The sequence below is a fragment of the Melanotaenia boesemani genome, chromosome 3, assembly GCF_017639745.1.
Source record: "Melanotaenia boesemani isolate fMelBoe1 chromosome 3, fMelBoe1.pri, whole genome shotgun sequence".
Lineage (NCBI taxonomy): Eukaryota > Metazoa > Chordata > Actinopteri > Atheriniformes > Melanotaeniidae > Melanotaenia > Melanotaenia boesemani.
This window is the reverse complement of record NC_055684.1, coordinates 26,242,475-26,266,638: the sequence shown is the minus strand read 5'-3', so window position 1 is coordinate 26,266,638 and position 24,164 is coordinate 26,242,475. Positions and strand designations below refer to the sequence as shown.

Here is a 24,164-nt window from a genome sequence, read left to right as displayed (position 1 = left end):
GCACCCTGACTTTTCACCCATGGGAATCGTTTTCTTATCTGGCCTCCCAGTTGATGATGATGATAAGAGAACCGGCAGATAAACAGTGGGGTGGTGAGGATGTAGCTGAGGTGGAGGGATCTAAAAGGTTAATATGCGTGAGGATTGAAGGCAAAGCAGATTTTGACCTGCTTAAAAAGGAAAACATTATAGCTTATTTTCATATTTAGCCATTCTAGAGCATGGTCCTGCTAACAAAATCAGGCGGCTGTATTGTGCCAGTATTTCTATGAAATAGTTCATTCTTTCTGTCACAAAGTGGCAAAAATATAAAGCTTATAGCTAAAGGGTTTTGAAAAGCTACTTAAAAAAAAAAAAAAAAAAAAAAAATCAATAAATAAAAAAAGATCTTTTCCAATTGTGCCCTCTAGGAAACAACAAACAGAGTAGAGTGCGGCCTTACCACAAGAAAAAAGAGAAGCATGCGTTTCAGTACAGCAAATCTCAGTTCAAGTGTCTGTGTCCTCTCTCTTCCATTTGTGCAGATACGAAATCGCAAATGGGAAACTAGAAATATATGTTTTATGCAGCTTGGGGAGACAGCTGCATAAAAGCACAAAGCAGTCATTTCTATTCATTTGTCTTTCGCTGACGGGGAAATGAAGAAGTGGAGCAGATGCTACAGCTACGTGAACAAGTTGCTTAAACACAAAAAGGCTTTTTATTTTTTTAATTTCATGAAGTTGGATAATTAAATGCTGAATCAATCCCCGCCCCCTTCCCCCTCTTGCAATGTAATACACATTGTGTTTGTGAATATATAGATATTCATCTACCACTGTTCTTACAACCATGCTCATATTATTTTGGAGTAGGGTGATGTGGACTCTGCATCGGTCTATTGTGGTAAAGAAGGAGCTGGGCCAAAAGACCCTATTGGAGTTTTTGTTGTATTTTTGTATGTTGTCCCTGTGTTTTTATTTTTTATTGGTTTGTGTAAAGCATTTTGGAGGCTTTGTACGGTGGCCGACAGGTGCAAACATGCTGCAAATACAGAAACGTGCTGCATAAATGAAAACAGCTAATAGAAGAGAACAGAACTGGTGGGAAGTTTGAGCAGAACACAGGGAGAGAAACTACATCAAGGTGCGTATTTTTATCTGCTTATTTATTACATTTGGCCTCAATCTTTAAGCTGTTTTAAGTTATTGACGTAAGCATAGTAGAAACTTTTGGTAATGTAGTTTCTCTCCCTGTGCTCTGCTCAAACTTCCCACCAGTTCTGTTCTTCTCACCATTGTCTGTCTCTTTGGTGAAAACGGACCGCAGGCCCTAGAAACCAGGAGCACTTCCGTTGTATCAGTGAATTTGCAGCATTTTCTTCTTGCAGTTGTTTTAGTTTATGCAGCGCTTGTCTGTATTTGCAGTGCGTTTGCACCTGTCAGCCACCATAGCTTTGGCTGTATAAACGTGCTATATAAATAAACTTGACATTGATATTGTTGAAACTTTAAGAAAACTACTTAGTCCTGGTACACATAAGATTTTTTTAATCTGATCATGTGTGAGACCTCACACATGAAGATTAAAAAAATCAGGCATTTAACAGTTTCGACCATACTCTGTGTTGTGTGCTCCGATAATCTCAGCACACAACAACACACACAAAACAATGCTGTCCTGCAACCGATCGGAGCTGATTATCGGGGCAAATTCGCGCTTAAAACACCTTAGACTAAATGATAATTTCGTAGGAAAATCTTATAAGACTCAAGATAATGAGGCATTTGCCATCCTTGGTCAGGAAGGGGCAAAATCAGAACAAAAACAGCCCGATAATCTTTATGTGTGTACCAGGCCTTAGTGAGGCCAGATTATTTGCTGGAATGCATAAAGACTGGTATCTAGAGCTATAGAAGACGGTGGTCTCATGAGTCCAGATTCACCCTACTCCAGAATGTAACAAGCATGACTGTAAGAAGAGTGGTGGATGAAGTGCTGTACCCATCACGCCTAGTGCCTTCTTAAAAGCCTGTGGTGGCTGACTGACCAAATTTTTACCCTGATGTTATAGGCATATTCCAAGAGGACAATGTCAGAATTTATTTGGCTCAGATTGTTAAAGGCTGGTTCAAGGAGCACGAGGCATCATTTTTACACATGTACTGTCCAAATCTTAACACCATTAAAAATCTTTTCGAAGACTTTATGCACCAGTCAGACTCCTCAATCATCAAGTTAGATCTTGCCAAAAAATAATTGTGATTTTGGAAGGAAATAATTATTGCGACATAGCATAAGCTTATCAAAACAATGCCACAGTGAATATTTTCCATTATTAAATATTTATATTATAGAAGCAGGAAAGCATTGAAATGGAGCTAAAAATTATGCATTCAGCCCAAAAATACATGTATGCAAAGGAGATGAGAAGAAAAGTGCTCCAGGCTGTCTGTTGCCATGAAGTAGATCAAGTTCTGACATTTTGTCTAATGTGAAATGCTGCCAAGCAACAGTGGCTGTGATATTGTGACCTTTATCAGTGGGAATGACAAAAATGACCAAACACTCCAGCTGATTTAATCTAGAGATAAACAATCTCCTTTAAAGTCTGATGCTAAGACCTATACCTCTGTGTTTTTAAAAATGACCTCCCATTCTATCTGTGTGCCGCAATGTGTGTAAGCATGCGGGTTGCTGACCTTCTGACATATCCACTGCAGACAGCAGCGTAGTGTATCGCAGGTGTTTTAGGGAGAACAATGTGACTTCTACTTTGAAGGTTAAACAGGCGATGCTTCAGCAAAGTCTCTCCAGAATTGGAAGAAGTTAGACTGCCATACGCTGAGTGAGGTAAATGTTTTCATTCATGTGCGTGTGTGTGTGTGTTGGTGTGTGAATGTGTGAAGTGTAATGGCTTTGCTGCAGGTTGTAACAGATGGTTGCTAATGGAACTTCATAGATCTGAATGACAGGGGCCAGGGGATTGGGAATGAGATTAGAGGAGGCAATGTGTGATTTTGTGCATGTGTGTGTGTGGGTGAAAGTGTGTACAATCATGTGTTTGAGTTTGCCTTCCTCTGCATACATATGCACAATTAGTGTGTATAAAAGTAGACCAACTGGTCCTCTACTTTGCTACTGACTAAAACATAATTAATGGACAGATTGTCATGAAATTTGGGGAAGAGATCTATGGTGCTCTGAGAATTCATTCTTACAATCCAGGTGATTTCAGGACATTTGGTGTTCAATCAAGCAAAAATGGGACAATATTCAAAAACAATTTATATCTAAATGTTTACTTGTAAAAGAGGATATATTAAAACATCATGTTCCTGTCCTCTCTTTTTAAGTCCTCTTTTTGTTAATAATAAAGGGGGGGCACTGTCGAACATATAATGGTAAAATTTGAAATTAAGACGGTAAACAGCGTTAGCATTTAGCTCAAAGCACCCCAACTCAGTGAAGCTTCAAACTAATGTGAGAAAGGTTTAAATAAGCAAAACTTTCATAAAAATTTGGAGAATGGTTCATTTTCAGTTTGATGTTGTTGATATTGAGCAGGTGAGCAGCTACTACCCTTTCTGAGGAAATTATGCCAATACTAACAGAAGAATCTTCAGCTTCAACAACATAAAAATATAGTTCAAATCATATATAAAAGCAGGTAAATGCGCTAATTTACCATATCTAATTAACACTGATAACTTTTTTTGCATAAGCATTTCAACACCAGCTTTTATGCTGTTTATTTCAAGTTAACTTTTTATAGCCCCCACACATTCTGCAGTTAAACCATGAAATACCAAAACATCCAACAAAATACTGATTCAAGGAAATTGGTCAGGACCTAAAAAAGTTCAAGATATACGTGTTGTTATTATGCTATTTCTTTTAATCCTATAAATCCAACCATAAATGGCATATGCCATTATAGATGTTGCCAATCAGTGCACATAGCAAATTATAAAGTTTCTGGCTCTATTTTTACCCATGTAGAGCTCGGCCTACTTCCTGTGTTCTTCCCTGATGGGACCTGAGAGTTATAACTGCCTCTCAAAAGGCCTACAGGAAATGGAAAATCAAATTGCTTTGTTAGAGCCTCTTGTTTAATTTAGTTTCTTCACTTTCTTGAAGTGGTGGAGGTGGGAGGGCTGGACTTGTTCTATATAGCTGTATGCCTGTTACTGTACAGCAGCACATACAAGTGCACCATTTATGTTAAAGTCTTTACTGGTGGCTGGATTTGTTAATTATTCCAACCATTTGACCCCCCCTACAGCAGTGCTCAGACACAGTCATTATGAAGTCCTTGTAATTCATTAAGCTCCCTAAATGAACACAAGCCATACCAAGAGGTTCTTGCTATTGCTGAGTGGCATGCTGTGCCTCAGGGAGGTTGGTAGTAAGGATGTGGAATAAGTTTAAATGCTACAGTTTGGGTATGGGTGGGAGTTTACTATAGGAAACAATGTTTAAATGTAAAAAAACATATTAACTAAAAAGTGGTTGAAGATTAAAGCTACAAGTATAACTTTCGTGACTGTGCACTTTGTTAAGTAAATTAAAAATGAAAACTACTAAGATGAACCAATGCAAAAACATAAAATCAAGAATAATCATGTTAGACTATGCCTCTAAGGTACAAAAGTATTCTGGTTTGTCTGTTCCTGGTGATAATTGCATATAGATTTTCATTTATTCCAAGCGACATCCCTTAGATGTTGCCCAACAATTAGGATTGAGAGGAATGAGGCTGCAGGGAAATCTTCCCTCTAGAAAGCAAGAGTCAACTCTCAATTTGTCATCACTTCCTGGCAAAAGGCGAGGAATTATCACTAGCTGTCTGTGTTGTTATTAATGCAGGATCACAAGCTGCTGCCGTCTGAAACAGCATGAAATGTAGAAATCAAGTTTTCGGTAAATTTGTGGGAAAAAACAAATAAATTGAAATTCTTTTATAATGGTACAAAGTACACTTTACAGGCCCAGCAGGCAACAAACAAAACAAAAACAACCAAAATCAAAACAGCAGATACCTGATGAAAAACATCATTAACAGCATTTTAGTCATTTACCAAACATCGGACACAGGAGAACTTTCACACCATAACTGAGGGCCAATCCACCCACAGTGACCGATCACACTACTTTCAAGTTAAGCAGTAGCCTGATTTTTTTTTACTTATAGAGCTTCTAAAGACTGAAGGCTAAACTTAGCTGTTATACAATGGCCATTTGTACCTGATGCCTATTCAATTAAAGCCAGTCACTAAAGCATCTGAGAACCCTCCGGAAAGACAACTCAACACATCAACCACACATCAAGGAAGTGGTTAAATTCCCACTGGTAAGTCACTTAAAATAATTAAGGTTTAATTTCTCACTATTGTGTTAATTGTGTGCAATAATTAAACATAAGATAATGTATAAGTTCTTATCATTCTACTAAATGAACAAAGTTTAATTTCTCTGACCAAAACAATTAGCTGATTTTATTTGCACCTTAATGTCTCATTAAACCAGTTTTATATCATTGGCCCAGTTATGTATTTCTACATTTCCCCGGGAGTAAAGTCGATGAGTTTCATGAATGTTAACCACATGGTCAACCCTTCAGCACTCACGAATGCTGCATGTTTTGTGACAATTATTATGAAGGAAGCTGTCTCCTCATGAGTCTCTATAAGATTATTTTAACCCAAAGTGGGTATTTACCTTCTTCGTTCTGTGCTCTTGGTGTGAGCCATATCTGTCAGAAGAGCTGACTTGAAAATAAGGTAATAAGAAAACAGTAAGTGAGACAGTGTGCGCCTGACCCAGAACCCGCTGCAACCATTTTGCAGTTCAATAACTGTCAGATATATTTCTGGTCATTTCTTTGGTGGAAATACAAGTCTGTATTTCATTAGTCATTTTTAAGCAATGTAAAAATGTCATAAAACAGTGCAAATAGGTCACTGAGTATGTACATATAAATGTTCACACCTGAGTCAACATGTGCATGCTCACACTTATTTCAGCATGCATGTTGGCAGTGCATGCCACATTATGAGAGTCAACGTCTTACTGAATTATAATCCAATGTAATGTGATGACAAATGACTTGGAGGGGCCTCTTCCTCCCCATCTCTGACCTGGCTGTGTCATCTCGGTTTCCATGGTTAGGAAGAGAGACAGGACCATGCAGCCTGATTGATTAATACTGTCAAGTAAACTTCTGCTGTCCCTGCACAGTGTCCGGTCTGAGCTGTCCCGCTATCTCTCACAATCACCAACAGCATGACTGCAGAGTCACAGACCGTCTCCATTTTAAAGTCAATGCTGCCCAACATCCACCATCTTCTTCAGGTTACTTTATATTCTACTTGCTATGTAAAAACATAATACTTTCAACTCTTCTAGCCAATAGGGAGACATTCCCTTATTCAGTAAACCAACATTATTTCAATTAGGTTTTTATTTATCTTCACACATAGCAGTGGCTAATGTTCCATACTGGTTTTGTCAGCTGTTGTAGTGACAACTGGGTAAATACCATGTGCTGGAAAAAAATGAGAAGAAATTCAAAGCTCCAAAAAAGAAAACATGGACCCCAAATTACAGAAAAAGATGAGATTAGCGCAACATAACATCTTGAAACAGGGATAAAAAGCTAGTTTCTTTCTGACAACGAAAACCTGGCCAGTGGATACTTTTTTCTTTTGTTGACCATTCTCCAACAACCCACCAACTAAAACTGAAAACAGATCAGTGGAACAGCCTTGCAGCATGTTTTATGAACCAAATCAAGTGATGCACCACTAAAAAGTGTCACAGTGCAGACCTGACCATACAGATCTTAGTCTGAGGAGAATTAAACCAATTAATCAGATCATAATAGCCTAATATTTTATACTTTACAATCAAAGGGGCAATGCATATAACAATTTATGTCAGCAGATGGCATAGATGTACCATTTAGATGGATTTAACCCGAACTATAGTTAGAACACAAATAACTACTTTTGCTATTTTGATTGAAATAGTAAAATAAAATAAAATGGTTACCACTGAAATTTTTTTAGCCACATTAGTTTAAAATTTCTGTAGAAACCCACTTAGCAATAACTTTCTTTGATGATGGGATTGTAGGTCGTATAGCTGACCACAGCATCTCCTTATCCATTTTGCAAAAAACTTTTAGGTACTGTACAACAGAGAGGAAGAAATTCAAAAGTGGCATAGAAGACAAGCTTCTACATGAGCTGGGATGTATTAGCAGGGAGCAGTTAGTAAAACATGCGTTTTTTTCTGGAGAGAAGAAGCTGAAAATTGGGTGTGTCGAGAAGTGTTGAGGGATGATGCCTCAGAGTGCCAGCATGCAGCAAGTCTCCACTGGTGTCTGAGCTTATAAAGGAAACTAAATGGGGTGGCAGTAATGGTTCAGCAGATGTCCAAGAGACAGACAGCAGCTCTTGCCTTGATAGAAAAAGATAAAAGGTTCTCATTTGTGATCGTTTACAGTGGCTGTTTACAGTCACATAACAGAAAGCTGCAGAACGATATTTAATTGCATTTAAGGTATGAAGCATGTTAGGTGCTACTGTGCCATATGCAAGTTTGACTTGTTGTCTAAATTTTTTTGTTGCAGACCTGGCATTACTCTGCTACACAGCCTCCCCCATTTCTATTTATATGGGTCAATCTTCATCTTTCCAGAGCAGTGAATTGGGCCTCAGAGCACAGTAGGCACACTTGTTTGACTAAAAGGCCACAGTGTTTTTCCTTGTACTTTATCTCAGCATCTGCCTCCTGACTATCTTGTGTCATTTACTGCATTCCTTTTTTTTTTATAAACACTTATCAGGGCTTCTCCTTCAACACCTCCTCTCTTATTTCCATGGTCTAACCCTGCATCTATCCAAACCCCATACCTAACCGAGCGGATTGCTGTGTGAGTTTCCATCAAACAGCATGCACAACAGAGCTACTCATCCTTCAGCTCTAAGTGGTATTGGAATAGTATTGAGATCTGTGTAATTGGATTATGCCAACCTCAGTCCTCTCTGTATTTCATCAGTTATCTCTGTGAAATTAGAATGTACAACCTTTGAAAATGGTAGTTTTGTTATGCAGCTTATTGGAACGTAGCATGATCTCTGTCTGTCTGTAGCTTGTGGCTTCACCTTCCCTTCCAAAAGCTGAAAAAAATCCCAGCAGCTGCTTGACTGACAACTTAGCCCTGGCTAGATTTGACAGAGTACAGGATTTTGTGCAGTCTCAGTTGGTTCTGAAGGGCTCCAAACTGATCTCAAGCTTCTGTGGCAATCATATGGTTCATCACAGAGAGAAGAGAAAGAGGGGATGAGGGCTAAGATCAGCGTGGTAGAACTAGTGTACACTATAATACCTGTTTGGCTTTATACACATGACAGTTCAGGTGAAGTGCTTTGTTCTCTCTGGCTGCTCTGGGTTAAAAGACCTGTCAGACTGACACTTTTGCAGAAAAAGTCAAAAAGGAGCTTGTTGCTCAGATAACCCCACACACACCGCTATATAGTATTTAAGTGGGCACTATAAAAACACTAAGAAACATCTGCAGACACACTAAGTTCAGATGCTACCAGCAAATCAACAGAAATGATCCAAGAAAATCCCGTTTCAGTAGTTTTGCACATTCACCTTATCAGTACTATAACTTACATATTCCTTTCTGTAGCTGGTGGTCATGAAATATTCTTAAAGATGTCACAAGATTCAGTAAAAAAAAATATTCTCTTGTTACTATAAGAAGAAGAAAGGAAATGATATTGTTATTCTATTGGTTTAATTTAAATTCCCAGATCCGCATTCTTAACGTTTAAGTGAATATTTTTTTAGGAAATATTATTTAGAAATAGAAAAACTTAAACTGAATCTTCTCAGTTTGGTTTGAGCCCTGCTTAAGTTTATTAATATTTATAATATATTTAATATTTATCTGTTATGCAGTAATTTGATAACTGGAAAAGTTCTCAAAAATATATGCAAAAATCCATGATCGCTTGTTGATAAATTTGACTAACACATACACTAGAAGACAAACTACAAGGTATTTTCAGTTACATTTACAGTTAATAGAAATGGTGTAAATGAATTAAGCCAAATAACAATTTTACCTATTTTATCTAGAATGAAATAAAACCCCTTTAAAACTTTACCTCTTAAAGATTAAAATCTTGTAAAATAGGTCCAATCAAAAAGCCTCTTAAAACCTGAAAGTGATTACAAATTGAAAACTCTATCTTAACATTTCTTGCTCAAATGTGCAATTTAGCAAGAGCTGACCTTGAGTGTTAGAGTAAATCTCAACACACAGAATAGTTGATATTCACTGCATTTAGATCAGAATGGCACCAGCATTAAGTAAAAATGGTTGTATCCCTGAAATAAATACAGAAAAGGTCAGATGTTGGCTTCAACATTTGAATATACTCAAACAGCTTGCTGAACCGCATCCCAATGTATCTGACAATACAAAGCTTTACATTAAATGTCCAGCGGCAACATGGAAGAATTTCAGCTAGTGCCGGCTTATCGTACATTTAATTATGGCACCGAACATAGAATGAGATCATTGTTTACGGCGATGACTAAATTCAGAAGCAAGAAAGAAAAAGCAGAAGTGGACACTTAGTGCAGGAGATTAAAAGAAAGGATGGAAAAAAATAAACACTGGATAGACTGCAGATGAAAAGTAAGTCAGATTATACGGTTTCTGTTTTTAGTACGAGGGGTATGCTGAGTGGAATGCACTCTAAGTGACACTATAGGCATATTTAAATATTTATTTTGTTGATTATACCAAAGATAATATTACAGCTGCTGGGACAAAACTCTGTTGTACATAGAAGAACCCTGACTATAGCGCTATCCCAGGTAGGTAAATAAAAATAAGGCTCACAAACCAGATTTAGTTTCTTCATCCATCTTCTATCTGTGTATGAAAAGCTTTAAAACAATTAAAATGTCCTGATATTTCAAGAATTCAGAGCTAAAACAGCTAAATTCAGAGCATTAAAAGTGCTTCCCTCCTCACTATACATCACTAACTAGTGTTTAGAGTCCATGTGTATTTTCTCATTAGTAATATAAACATGAATCACAACGAATCACCCGAAGCAGTATTTAAATAGGTTGCAGAAGAATAATTTCTTCCTGCAAACACACAAACACACATATTTTCTCTTTTCTAAATGTGTGACAGGAAATTTTTGGGTCTAAATAACCATTACAGAGGGTAGGAACAGTCTAGAATATAAAACACTGTCAATACTGCGCTGAGAGGGGTTTGGGACCTTCTTATCTACAGACTGCATTAAGACATGGCTTTCACTTTTCTCCCTGTATGAATAATAAGTCCACATGAATTTATTTGCCTACAGATGTGAATTTTCAGTTATAGTTAGAAAAAAAAAATAAGAGTTCACAACCTGCCTAAATGAAATATTTTAACTTGTTGCCTACTTCTTGTTAAGGTTTGTACATACATGGCGGAATGACTGTGTTCATGATTTTCTTTGCATTTTATATTCCCATCTGGAATTATCTCCCGGCGGTCTTTTTCCTCTGCTCTCCTCTTACTTTCCTCTTTTCTTTAAACTTGTTTCTCTCTCTGCCCCTGCACCCCTTCCACCTTACTCCTTCCCTCCTGCATGCTGCTCATTTTTAAATCTATGAATTTCTGAACATAATTTTCTTGATTTTTCCACGCCCCAGGGACACATTTTCATTCCAGACATTCCCTTTTTTTCACCTCATTTCCTCCCTCCTGAGTTTGAATCTTTTAGATGCATGTGAGGTGACAGTGAGACCTGTGGAGGTTAAAGTGTGGGAATTTTAGTGTATGGATATATACTGAGAGATGTAAAGGAGGTAAAAATGTAAAAGAGAAAAAAATTAAGATAGAGGGTCACTGCCATTCAAATCCAATTCTACACGTGGCCACAGGAGACACAGTTCTTTTGCTTCAAGGACCCAAACTGAAGAATTAACCATGCCTTTGAGAGAATTCTGCTTCTAAGTGTGAATAAGCCTCAGCTTATCCCACAAGACCTCATGCTCTTAAAAGATATATACTTTACTCCTTTATGATTGTGGTAAAATATATACCTGCTTTACCTTGAGCAACCATGCTGAGCAAAAACAGAAGGAAAACAGACCATCTCTTCATTACCTGTGTCCATAAAGATGCCTTTGCAATGAAATCACACTACACCTCACATGTAGTCTCACACATATAGATGACACTGCAACACAAGCATGAACTGAAACTAGTTGAACTAGTTCTACAGAGAAAGAAAAATATAGTTTTCCACATTCATATGTACACATGAGAAACATAAAACTGTAAGAAGCAGCAGCATTTGGCTTAAAATGTTTTTTTTTTTTTTTTTTTTTTTTCAGTTAGTGCTTCCTTACTTTTTCTAGCTTTTAAAACAAAAAAAAATAAAATAAAATAAAATAAAAATTGTGTATACTTTTCCAATTTCCTTTCATGCCACTCATCCTTCCTGCCTCTGTATCCCCATCCCCCTTTTTTCTCTAAGGGGTTAGAGGTTTCCCACTGGGAGAGCAAAATACATTTTTAACTAATCACAGAACTGTCTGAGCGTAACAGTGGTAATAATTATATCCCAGAATGCAGGACACTGAAATGATAACCTTTTCACGCACCACATAAACGGAGTATACGCCTCTAATATTAAATAGAGAAAAATATAACCTTATAACTAATGCAGGGCAACAAAATTATAAAGATAATTGTCACAATTATTGACAGAATATAATTAACTTCAAATTATATTTCAGCCATAAAACCATATTGCTTTTTGTAGGAGTTCAAGCTGAGGGAAGGAAACTGATCTCTTATCAGCCGTGTGTCCACACAGAAAATGCTCTGCCATCCAGTGTTTGATAATGGATTATTAATGGTTTGCATATTATCATTCCAATCAATTAAAGATGATGATACTATTGACTAAAAATGTTCAAGCTATTTGTTTGAGTTTGTTCTTTTTATATCAGGCTCCAGCTGAAACTCTCAGTAATGTATGTCTGGCTAGCAGAGGATCAGAAAATCAGCATAAACATTATCAAGTAGTTTACATTTAATCACGATATTATCATTTGTACCGAAACTGTAAATAATCATAATAAAAACTATTATTCCAGAGACATCTGAGAAGAAACTAAGTTTCTACACACACAAATTTCCAAACTCCATCAAGACTCCAACGAGTTAAGCTGGCAGATAATTCCTTCTTTAAGTGTGGAAAATGAGGTTGGGACGTCCCTGATTGTTTATGGGAAAGTCAGAGAAACCATTGTAGGTTAAAGTTGGTCCTGGGTCATTGACAGATTTCAGACATTCTTTTGTTGGGTTTAAAAGACTTGGTAAATACAACATAAAGGAACAAGAAGAAATAAATTTTAGTACATCATATATATAATGACAAGTAAATCTGATTCTGAAGTGACTGACTGTACACGTTGTATACCGTAAGTGTTGCTCTTCTTTGCTTTTGTTATTCTACGTCTGACTATGAAACCCATGTCTTGGGGGAAAAAAGTGAACAGGAACTTTACTGTCAAGACAAATCCAAGTATCCACTGTGCATTTGTACAACTGGGCATTGAGACATAATTTGCATTTGTAAACACAGGTACTGCAATATATGGTATATCAGTGTTTCTCATCTGGGGGTACATGTACCTTTTGGGGTCCAGGGGTAATGACTTGATCTTGAAATGTTACTCCAATTATAATCTACTCTAATTATGATGTGATATATTGTATTTTATTTGTGATCTTGTAGATCCATTGTGATCTCTACATTCTAATGCAAATGTAAATGAGTAAATAAATAAATGAATAAATATGTAAAATAAATAAAATGTAAATAAAAAATAAAATAAAAATTAAATAAGTTAAAGAAATTTATATAGATGAAAATATAAACTATATATATATATATATATAATAAAAATTTCAAATAAATTAAAAATAAAATAAATATATAAAATAAATTATATAATATTAATAAATAATTTAATAATAAACTGAAGCAAAATATTAATGAATGCTTTCTAAAAGAATATTTTAATAAAAGAAAACATCTTGATTTTTGTGCTAAAACAAAAAGGTAAAATGTGGAGTTTTCATTATTTATAGGTTATTATTCTGGTATTTTAACCCACTGGACATAAGTTTGAGGAGATTGTGGAACCTCAACTAAAATGTAAATGGACACCTCTGATTAAAGTTGTACTCAGCTAAAAAAAAAATAAAGAAAAAAAAATTATACAGGGAGTACAATGTTGAAAAAAGCTTAAGAACTGCTGTGGTATATCATTATCTTACCTCCAAGGCTTTTCTCTTACTGTTGAGCAGCTTGGAGATGTCTCGTGCAACTCTCTCCACCAGGTCTTTGGGGTTGTTTCTCTTGATTTCAAACTGGCTCTTCTTCTCATTATAGATCTGTAGATGGAGAACACAGGAAATCAAAGCTTGGCTAACTGCTGCCATTACATTGATTGAAAGGATCACAGAGGAGCTGTTTGCTTATTCTCAAGGTAGCACACAAGATTGTAAACATTTATGGTAGAGTAGGCAGTATACAGCCTGCTATTATACTCACAAGCCACAGTGTAGAAGTATTAAACACAGAACAGTCATAATGGCGAAGCATTTAGCCAGGCAGCTGCAGTTTGCCAGTCAGGATCAAATTAATGAAACAAAAGCTACAGCTCACTGCTGGGTGAACACTACTGAATGTATTTTCAAAGTATCAACTCTTTTGGACCTGTTAGAAAAACCCTTTAAAATCACATGAGGACAAGATATTCACATTTTTAATCATTATCAAGATTAACTCACACCCATCAATATGCATGTTTCTGCAACCTTTGAAAGATTGTGATTTTGCAGATAAAACAAACTATAGATTTCCATAAAAATCTACACATTAGATAGGTATGAACCCGCCACACACACACACACAAATACAAAAAAAGACAAAAGACTTTGCAAACCACATAAGACAAGTAAGCGAATGGGTTTGTGATGCCACAAAGGACTGGGGTGTTTGAAAAGGAGGAGCATCCGGAGGCAGACTGGGAGATGCCTGGACCGCTGACAGCAGAAAGTACTCGGGAGATTAGTCTGCTCCCCTGTAAGAATAGTGAAGGCTGACTCAGCGGCCAGAGCTCTCTGTAGGATCTGTATTCTGCAACAGAGTAAAACCCAGGGGACTACCACTTATCCTGCTGCCCTAAGACACCGCAACACCCACTTGGACACCATAAAACCATTTTGTGTAGTTCTGCTGAGGGAAACAAAGGAAAAACCTGTTGCTGTGGTTAAATTTCATTAACAATTAGGGTCTAATTTAATACGAAATGCTGCTCTTTGTTTTTTTAGGAACCCCATTTCCCTGTGTAAAATGCTAATAAAAACAAAATGCAATTATTTGCAAATTTCATAAACCCATAATTTTAATCCCAATAGAACATAAACAACATATCATTTCTTGAAACCAAGAAATTTGACTATTTAATGGAAAATATTAGCACAACGTGAATTTTATGGCAGCAATACTTTGAAGACCATTCTGTGGCATTCCCTCTCTTTTTAATAACTCTCTATAAACATCTGGGCTTTTTTGTGTCATGATGCTCCAACTGTTTTCTGTTGGTAAAACAAGCTGGATGGTCCAAATAATTTTCAATATGGCTTCTTCTAAGCATGAAAGAGGTCTATCCTGAATTTGTTGATCACACAGAAAACTGTTTTCATAGACAGTGATTTCATAGAGTATCCCCCAGCTTATGCAGTGATTTCCAGAAGAAAATTATGCCTGATTTTAACGCAGAAGATCGTGACTATCCAGTTCTGTTGGCCACGTCCCATGCGCACAGAGATTCCTCCTGATTCTCAAAAATTTTTGATGATATTGTGCATTTTATTTGGTTCTGCAGTGTATATGTTTATGTCTTCACAATATAACATTTAAGAATGTTTTTTGTCAAAAAATTGTTCCTTGATTTTTAAAATTAAGACACTCTGGCTCACTGAAATGCTCCTTTTCTACCCAGTCATGTTACTGAAGGTTTGCAATTAATTGTTCTCGAATGCTCCTCCAGTTGTTTCGTATTGTATAAGGTGATCACTTAGAGCTGCTTTCTATCGTGCCGATTACTTTTCCAGCCTTTTGTTTTCTCAGTTCCATGTTTTTTCGGAATGTGCTGCTGCCATAAAATTCAAAATTAGCTAATATTTTCCATGAAATGGTAAAATGTCTTGTTTTCAAAATCAGATATGTTGTTTTTGTTCTATTAGGAAACACAATATGGGTTATGACATTTGCAAATAATTGCAATCATTTTTGCAATTTTCACAGTGTTCCAACTTTTTTGTACTTGGGGTTGCAGTAAGTTGTGACATTTAAAAAAGAAGAAAAATAAAATGAGAAAAGATTACTTATAAAATTCTAAAGTGCAAAACTTTTGCTGTGTTGAAGTGAGCCGTTTCTTAAACCCAATGACTTACTGCCATCTTTAAGAAGGTGAATTTCAGGTCCCTGCTCTCTAGCAGTGGTTGATATTTGGAGCTTTTTTTTTTGTTTTATTGTTTTAATCTGTCTGTAAATAATGACGCATGTTACTGAAGAAGCTGCAACTTCAGCCATTTAATCAACTGTAGCTGATGCTGAAAAGCACTGTTTGATATGAGAGTCACAACACCAATAGTTATTAGTTGGGTTGAGAGTCACATTACTACCACAACTAAATTGTTCAGTGACCCCTTGTTCACTCTGGGTAGAGGAATTGTCATCCCAGACATGAATATTAATGTATCGCCTCATCATAGAAGTGATCAATTAGAGCAGCTTTCTATTAATTTCCTGCCACCCTTCACCTGTAATGAATGCAGTCAAAATGCTCATCACAGCATAACAGACAAGAAATTCCCTCACTAAAGTTCAAGCTCTGAGGTCTGCATCTTGTCGTACGACATTCATCGACTCACCCACTTGTCCAGATCTCTGTCCTATACTAATCTCTCAAATGTGCATTTATCGTTGTAATGATATATTTGTGCTGCAAACCTGCTATATGAGCCCTTACTATATAACTACAGTAATATTACCAACAGTGTGATCACATTCTGCACTGATATTTTCCATCGAGTGGGGAACATTGGCTTGTCTGTGTTTCTTTACATAATTAACTAATATTAACTAATAATTTCCAACCCGATGTACTGATGTTGTTCTTGTTCATCTAAATGCATATGTCACTTCAGTCTCTGTGCCTACAGCAGGGGTCTCCAACTCCGGTCCTCGTGAGCTACTGTCCTGCAGGTTTTAGATTTTTCCCTGATGCATCACACCTGACTTAAATCACTGGGTCATTAACAGGCTTGTGCAGAGGTGAGTTGTAGTAGGAGACTTCTAAAACCTGCAGGACAGTAGCTTAATAGGACTGAAGTTGGAGATCCCTGGCCTACAGACAGCCAGTTGAATCATCTTTGCAACTCAAACTCCTGCCAACTATGCCCTAACAATGAACTCTTTTCCTTCTGTCAGCCTGATATAAAACCATATTAAACATGAACCTTTTCAGCATTTTCATTGATATACGTTTAACTGCAACTCAGCAGCTTTCATTGTACCATGCAGCTCACCTTTGTCAACGTATCTGCATTTCCTGTATTCATCCGGGCTTATCTATTCAGATCTTTTCTTTAAGTTGTCATTCAGTACCCAGTTTAATTTAATCTGTTGCTCACAGTTGCAGCAACTATCAGCACTGCTTCATACTATTTAAATATGGTTGTTGGTCAAATACGGCCATGATTTTTTTTTAACATCTTCAAAACATAGTGATTAGTTTAACTGTAAAGCTAGCAGTTTGTTACCCTGATTCCTATTTCATTTATCCAAATTCCTAGCACACAATGTGGTTCCTTGCCAAAATTAACATCAAACTTTAAAATATTTCAACATAATAATGGCTAAAAGGCAGGAAAAACAAAGAAGAACTGCAGATCTGTTGGAAAATATGGTGACTCTCATAGGAATGAATCAACTTTCAGTTGTCAGAGGGATTGATGAGTTGATGTACAGCAGTTTGGAAAGAAAACACTGGCGTCCACATGATCTGTCTCTGTCAAACTGAAAGCTGGGCTAGCAGCCAGAGGCAGTTTCTCTCCACTGGCCCACTGAGTGTGCAAACCTGGCCCCAGACATTAAAACCATGCCAGCAGAGCACTCCAATGAGACTGCCTGGTGTCTTATTTTGGCTGCCCACTAAGAGACCAGGGAGTCTGTTTCAAAAAAACACTTTAAACTTCTTTTCTAAGTGAAATATTAGGATAAAATATGCATAATTTAAAGTAAAGAAAAAAACTTTCAAGATGTTTTTTGATGGGTAAAACATGTGGTTTAATCCTTTGAGTTTTGTTATATTTTGCACTTCAGCTACTTGTCCTGAAAAAGTCATTAGTCTGCAGTTCAACAGTCTGTGCACGCACAATGATTCATATACACACCCAAATTAGTCAATACCGTTCAGTTCTAAACGAGACCATCCTCACACCAATAATCACACATGCACACACACACACTAAAAACTGGCACACAGCATTTCACAGGGCGTTTTTTTTCAAGGTGGAGGAAGCCATTAATAGAATCTTATTAAACCATAAAACAAGAGCAAAGTTTTCTCCACTTCATTGACAGACTACATACCGTGACTCTTTTAAGCGAAGCATTTTTCAAGTCGATTTAAAAACCATGTCAAATTTGTTTTAAAATCAATATTCATTCCCTTAATGTGTGGTAGCACTCTGGATCTGCCTCCTCCTGGATGATTCATGGCAGTTCAGGGGACATTACAGGCAGAGTTTTCTCTTCTGCTAGCTTAGAAACAAACGTGAAAAAAGACAAATCAATAAAACTAATGTTGCTGAAATGTGGATATTCTTGAGATTTTAACTTTTACTTTTTTTTTTTTTTTTTTTAGTGAATCCTTTCTCAAAACAAATATACTTTTCTTTAAGGGATAAACATTTAGGGATTTAATGATATTCCATTGTACTTTAAAGCTGTGCACTCTTTTCTGCAGTGTTACTACAGGATACTCATAACAGCCCATAAAAAATATTTGGCTTAATCATTATCATCAAACCTTGGAGTTTGCAAACCATTAAGAAATAAAGTCAACTACTGTTACTGTGGCCCAAAATGTAAGGATATTAGCTGATTTTATACATCCTTAGTTGGTAAATATATCTTTCTAATGAAAACAGAATCACCCAACTTGTAAATTACATAGATTCCACTGATGATACTAAAATGAAATTAAATGAAAAATAGTTTATTTATCCCACAGGGAAATTACAAATGCATGCTGTTTTCTACTATAAATTTGTTCCTGTGGTTTAAGACTTAAGTGCCTCGGCAGTTCATCTTTTTTCCACATTTAACCCTATACATTTACATACAGCAGTATAGTATAGAGGTGTCATACCTGAGATGCTAAGTATCAGTTTAAATGGGCATGACACCAGTGTGCTGTATCCACCTACACAGCATGTTCCCTTCTCCAGTGACCTGTGCATATTGTTTATCATTTGTTTCCACATAAACACAGCTGGTCTCATTTTCATTTCATACAGGAAATAGCTTCATTTTCAGAGCAAAAATATATTTCATCTCCATTCTCACTCTGCATAATATTAGTTTAATTTTTTTTAAATAAATAAATTAATACAAATAAGCACAAAATAAAGACAGAAAGTACTATAGGATGCCAAATCTTTCTCTTTAGTTGGCTTTTACAAGTTCCTGTAACAACTGTCAACCAGACTGCGCTTCAGTTAGCCAATAAAAAGCAAATTGGAAGAGCACCAGCATGTAGACAGACGGCATATGGTTATACTCTTCCCTGACAGGCCTGAAGCGCTTTGAATCCTTTTTGGTTAGAGGCTGGAGATGAGTGACCATCATTGCTGAAGGGCCGTAAGCACATCAGCTTGCTTGAAATTATATTTAAGGGGCTTCAGTGCTTGACTCACACAGGTAATGGGGCAGCAAAAAAAGAGAATACACTGTGGCAGATAATCATATTCACTGTTTGAGCTGAAGCAAACCACTTAAGGACACTTATGAAAGAATTAATGCCAGATATTTCTGAGCTATGAAAAAAATCTAATGATACAGTATATTAGAAAAATCTGCAAAGTGAAATGCAACTCTATGAATATTTCCACCCATGACTGTCATTAAGGGTTGGTTCATCAAGATAAGAAGTAGGAGGCTCTGGTTCTTAAGCAAAAAGTATCAAAGACAAGTGTTACAAGATTTGGAAATAAAACTAACACTTGTTGGACTTCAGTTAAAGGACAAGTGTGGGCAAGGTTAATTATTTTCCACGTTTTTAATGCATTGGATGAACTACACTCAAAAAGGAAAAGTAAGACTTATTTTGGGAACACTTGTATTGTTTTTTGTTTTGTTTTTTTTTATAAGCAATGAAGGTTGCAAGGCAGCAGGGAAGAATTACTGACTTAGGTTTGGTACACACATAAGGATTTTTTTTAATCTTATGAGATTTTTTATCTGTTCGAAAAATCAGGCATTTAACAGTTTTGATCATATTGTGTGTGGTCGTGATCAAACGTGATCTAATAAAAAACTAAGAAGAAGAAACATAGCAACAACCGGACAAACGAAGAAGAACCTTGGCAACAACCAGAAAACACAACACCCAGCATGGAAGAGGATATACAGGACAAGAGAAAGATGGTGGTCTTGGGACTATTCTTAACAGAAAAATCCAGAACTGAAAAAAATAACAGACTGGAGACAGCGTGAACACTGACTTTATATCCTTCCTTGTTCTCCAGTCAGCTCGTTCTCTGATTGGCTACATTTCGTTCCACATCACAATCCACACAGTCACAACTCAGGACTCGTCGGCTTTCCTCACACACGTGAAGGTATCTGATAATCTTAAACCTTTTGAATATATCAACATCAGTAAATATCGGTTATCAGCAATAATGACAATATTAATATCGGATATTGACCAATATTTTCATATCGGTCCATTCCTAATAGTTTTACAGGAAAATCTTATAAGATTCAAGATAATCGGGCATTTGCCGTCCATGGTCGGTAAAGGGGTAAAATCGGGACAAAAACAGCCCGATAATCTTTGTGTGTACCAGGCCTAGTTTATTCATTTATTTACTATGCTAATAATTTATGTCATTTGTCCACTAGATATTAGAGGCATAGGTAAGCTCCGTTTACACTGAAGACTTGTCAGTACTAAGCAATATTTTAATGTGGTGAAATATAAAACATTCAAAACAGATAAAAAGTGTGGATGTGACTGTTATGTGGTCCTCTTCCTTTTTATGTGAAAAGGAACAATAAGTCATGAATTGGAATAGCTGTGGAGCAAATTAGCAGTGTTAATCAGTTATGCTGTTGGCTCAAAGCTTTGACGCTTAAACAGCTTTCTGTGTAGGCCTGTCATTCTCACAGGAAAAAAAAAAAAAAAAAGAGAGGAGAGGTGGCTCTGCAGAGCGCCACTGACAGCCAACCAAACCTTCTGCTGTTGACGCTCACGCAGGACATGACAGAACTGTGCCAATCGCAACCAATATGCTTTCTCTGGCAGCTAGGACAGTCAAACACACACACAAGATCCCACACATAGTGAAATATGCAAATAGACATGTGCATAAACTGGCATTCACATTCTCTGTACAGTTCATACACATCACACAAATTCACATTCTCATTAGCCGTGATGACTGGTTTCAGTTTGCCAAGTAAATACACAGATGGTAAGACAGAGGGTGGCGAGACTCCAGAAAGTTTCTGTTAAAAGTGGTATGCAGATTCAGCTGGTTCCAAATATTCATCAAAAAGGTCTTCTGCTTTGCAAGTCAAGTCCTCCGCTCTCAGCTTAAGTAACAATGTAAAAAGAAAAATCTTGTTAATGCTGCATAAAATTTTAATAGCAGCTCGAATAACTAAATACAAAATGTCAAAACAGTAAAAATGATAATAAATGGAAAAGATGTCTCCTTTGACTTTATTTAAATACATGCTTGTTGGCTTTTTTTTGCTGTCCACTGGTAACCATTATGTTTCTTGGTAGTGTTGATGTTTTTGCCACTTTGCCAGTGTTTAAGGGAGAGGACTGCTCATCTCTCAGTGAAGTCAGCCACAATAGAACAAGTCTGGCTGCAGCAATGCAAAAGTTGACAGAGACAGATGCCACATCATTAGGGAATATTAGTGGGCTCTGCCGAGCAGACCCAGCTTCCATGAGCCCCAGGAAGAGTTCAATAAGAGAGAACACATAGGGAGCCTACAGGCCCTCAGAGGAGCTCAATAAGACACAACATACCAAAAGATACTCATAGCTCAATATGAAGGGAAGGCTCCAGAGGAGTCCAGGCAGATGCATAAAAGGAGAAACATTGACTGCTTCTGTCACACTAGTTTCCCAGCGAGGTTTTATGCCAAATGAAATAGAAAATGAGTGTGTCTGCAGTGGAAAACATGTAGAATTACCAATTTGATTAAATAAACACCTGCTGGCTGTATACAAGAGCCAGCATCATAAAAGGACAAAAAGCAGACCATCACCAGACAACTTCATAAATCGGTGTAGGTGAATAAAATCGAGTTATAATGTATGAAGCTTTGCATTTTTTTTTTTTTTTTTTTTTACTTTCCTTTTAACTACTGGATTTTTATCCTTTTTTATATCTTCTGCTCTGCTGAAAAATTAGGTAATCTAAGATCTGAATGACTTTGATAACAGAAAAATCCCATGGCCAGGACAACTCTTGTGGGGGCCTATGAAGTGGTCCCGAGCTACATTGACTTTGTGCTGAAACAAGGCTCTGGTCATACAGTCAAAAAAACAAAACAAAACAAACAAAAAAAAACCAAATTAATATTCTTTTCCTAAACTCTTCTCATTAACCTTATTAGAAAATCTCATATGATTAATGAAAGGTTGTAGGATGTAGGACTTAGGATAAGACAACCACACTGCAATGAGAATCTGTCCACAATTACACTGAACTTTACCAAGTGAAAGAAAGACAGAAAACATGAGAAGGAAGCAATATATTCCTGATCCATCTTTCTCACTTTCTGATTAACAAAATGTTTCAATGCTGCTAAATTCACAAAATACTTGGGTTACTCAAAAAGTAATAAAATTTTCAGGAACCCTCCTAAATGGAAAAAGGAACACCTGATTAAATTTTGGGCGTAATCCAGATCACTACCTTACAGAGCCCCCCCAGAGGACACAGATTTTTTTTTTCTTTACACTCAAAAAGAGTGTACTTGTACCCAAAAAGTCTACTTCTGCGTGAGCACGAATATTTTTGTGTGGCCTCGCAAAAAAAGGATGATCAGAGAGCGAGCACAGCACAACACGTTACAGCTGTTAGGTGAAGCTGCTGATGTAGAGTGCAGACCAAATGGTCTATATTTAAAAAAGAAGATTAAATTATCCCATTTGAACCAGAAGAGCCAAAAGAGAAGCCAGCAATTAACAATGTCTTTATAATTAACTAGCAGTAGCTTACTGAGCAGTTAAATAGCCTAATTCACAGTCATGAAAATGAATGTTTGCTTCTTTACACTTTTTGAGAAGATTCAAACATAAAAGATGAATTAAGGAGGCAAAAGAAATCAGAAATCAGGCCCAAAACACCGTCAACAGTGATGAGGAAGCATTTAAGCTGTCACACAGAGACCATCGGACGGCGTGTAACCTGGCGGGTCCGTCAGTTTTCCTTTGTCTATGAATAACAGCTGATGAATGACACGTTACAGCGGTCACATGACGCTTCTGAGGCAGAGTGAAGACGAAATAGTCTAAAGACAAAAGATTAAGTTATCCTTTCTGAGCCAGAAGAACCTCAAAAGAAGTCAGCATCACTTATTTTTGAAACAATTAGCCTAAATTCCTCTTAATAATTAATAATTAAGTTAATAATTCATGAAAATGAATTTAAATTGGAGTTTATTTAATAAATTACCAATAAATCATATCAACTAGGGCTGGCCGATATGGCCTAAAAATAAAATCTTTTTTTATAACCAAATCCGATATCTGATTTTAATTGATTGTTTTTCTTTTCTTTTACAAAACATAAACTTATTAAAAACATGTATTTGTTTATATAGTTAAATGCCAGAAAAGACAAAGTATATAATGTCATAGCTTTTCCACCATATAAACGACTTCATATCTTACATAGAAATATGCAACACAAATGCATCCGTGATCTCTTTCCATCTGGATCCTTATCATACAGGATCCACTGCAGAAATAATTCCCCTGATAAAGGTTGTCTCTTAACTAGAGTTCGTGGGCTAAAGTTGACTTCTGCGGCATGGCATGGCTCAGCAAGGTAGAGCGGTTGTCTTGTAACCCAAGGGTTGCCGGTTCGATCCTCGGCCAAGTCAAGTTCATGTCGAGGTGTCCTTGGGCAAGACACCGAACCCCTAATTGCTCCTGATGGTCGTGGTCGAGCGCCTTGCATGGCAGCTTCCGCCATCAGTGTATGAATGTGTGTGTGAATGGGTGAATGTGATGTATAATGTAAAGCGCTTTGGGTATCATCCCAGGTACAGTAAAGCGCTATAAATAAATACAGACCATTTACCATTTTCTGCATCTCATAGAGAGCAGCATTTCTCACTGCAGTTATACCCAAAGCTAAATCCCAGGCGTGAGTGAAGGGTCACTTCACTGAAAATTTGTCAGACAAACACTGTTCTGGTGTGGAGGGAGGGCTAAGTCTGCTGCTAACTAACTATGGAAAAAATCCAGATTTTCATAAAAATCTCCAGAAATGGAAAATTCGATTTATCAATTTTATCGATTAATCGCCCAGCCCCAATATCAACCTCACTTTACAGTCTAAACACAAGCAGCCAAAACAGTAAAGCAGCTAGATGGTTGATACCATTTCTGATTACAGCAAAATTATTTGTCTGCACTTGTAATTTATCCGTTAAAGCACTACATAACATGCTCTGTTAATGTCGACATAACGTCACTGTCAGGTGAGCGTGTTATGTTGACTTGATGCTGAGAGATGCTTT

The 24,164-nt window shown here is 36.8% G+C and overlaps 1 protein-coding gene across 5 annotated transcripts in view; it reads right to left on the bottom strand.

The window, feature by feature from the left end:
* Positions 1-24,164, bottom strand: part of cacna2d2a (calcium channel, voltage-dependent, alpha 2/delta subunit 2a) — a 156,824-nt gene that overhangs the window by 94,915 nt on the left and 37,745 nt on the right. For all 5 annotated transcript variants that reach the window (XM_041981457.1, XM_041981459.1, XM_041981458.1 and 2 more), the window contains exon 3: positions 13,367-13,483. In XM_041981457.1, the coding sequence (XP_041837391.1) occupies positions 13,367-13,483 (117 nt within the window). The remainder of the gene's footprint in view (positions 1-13,366; positions 13,484-24,164) is intronic.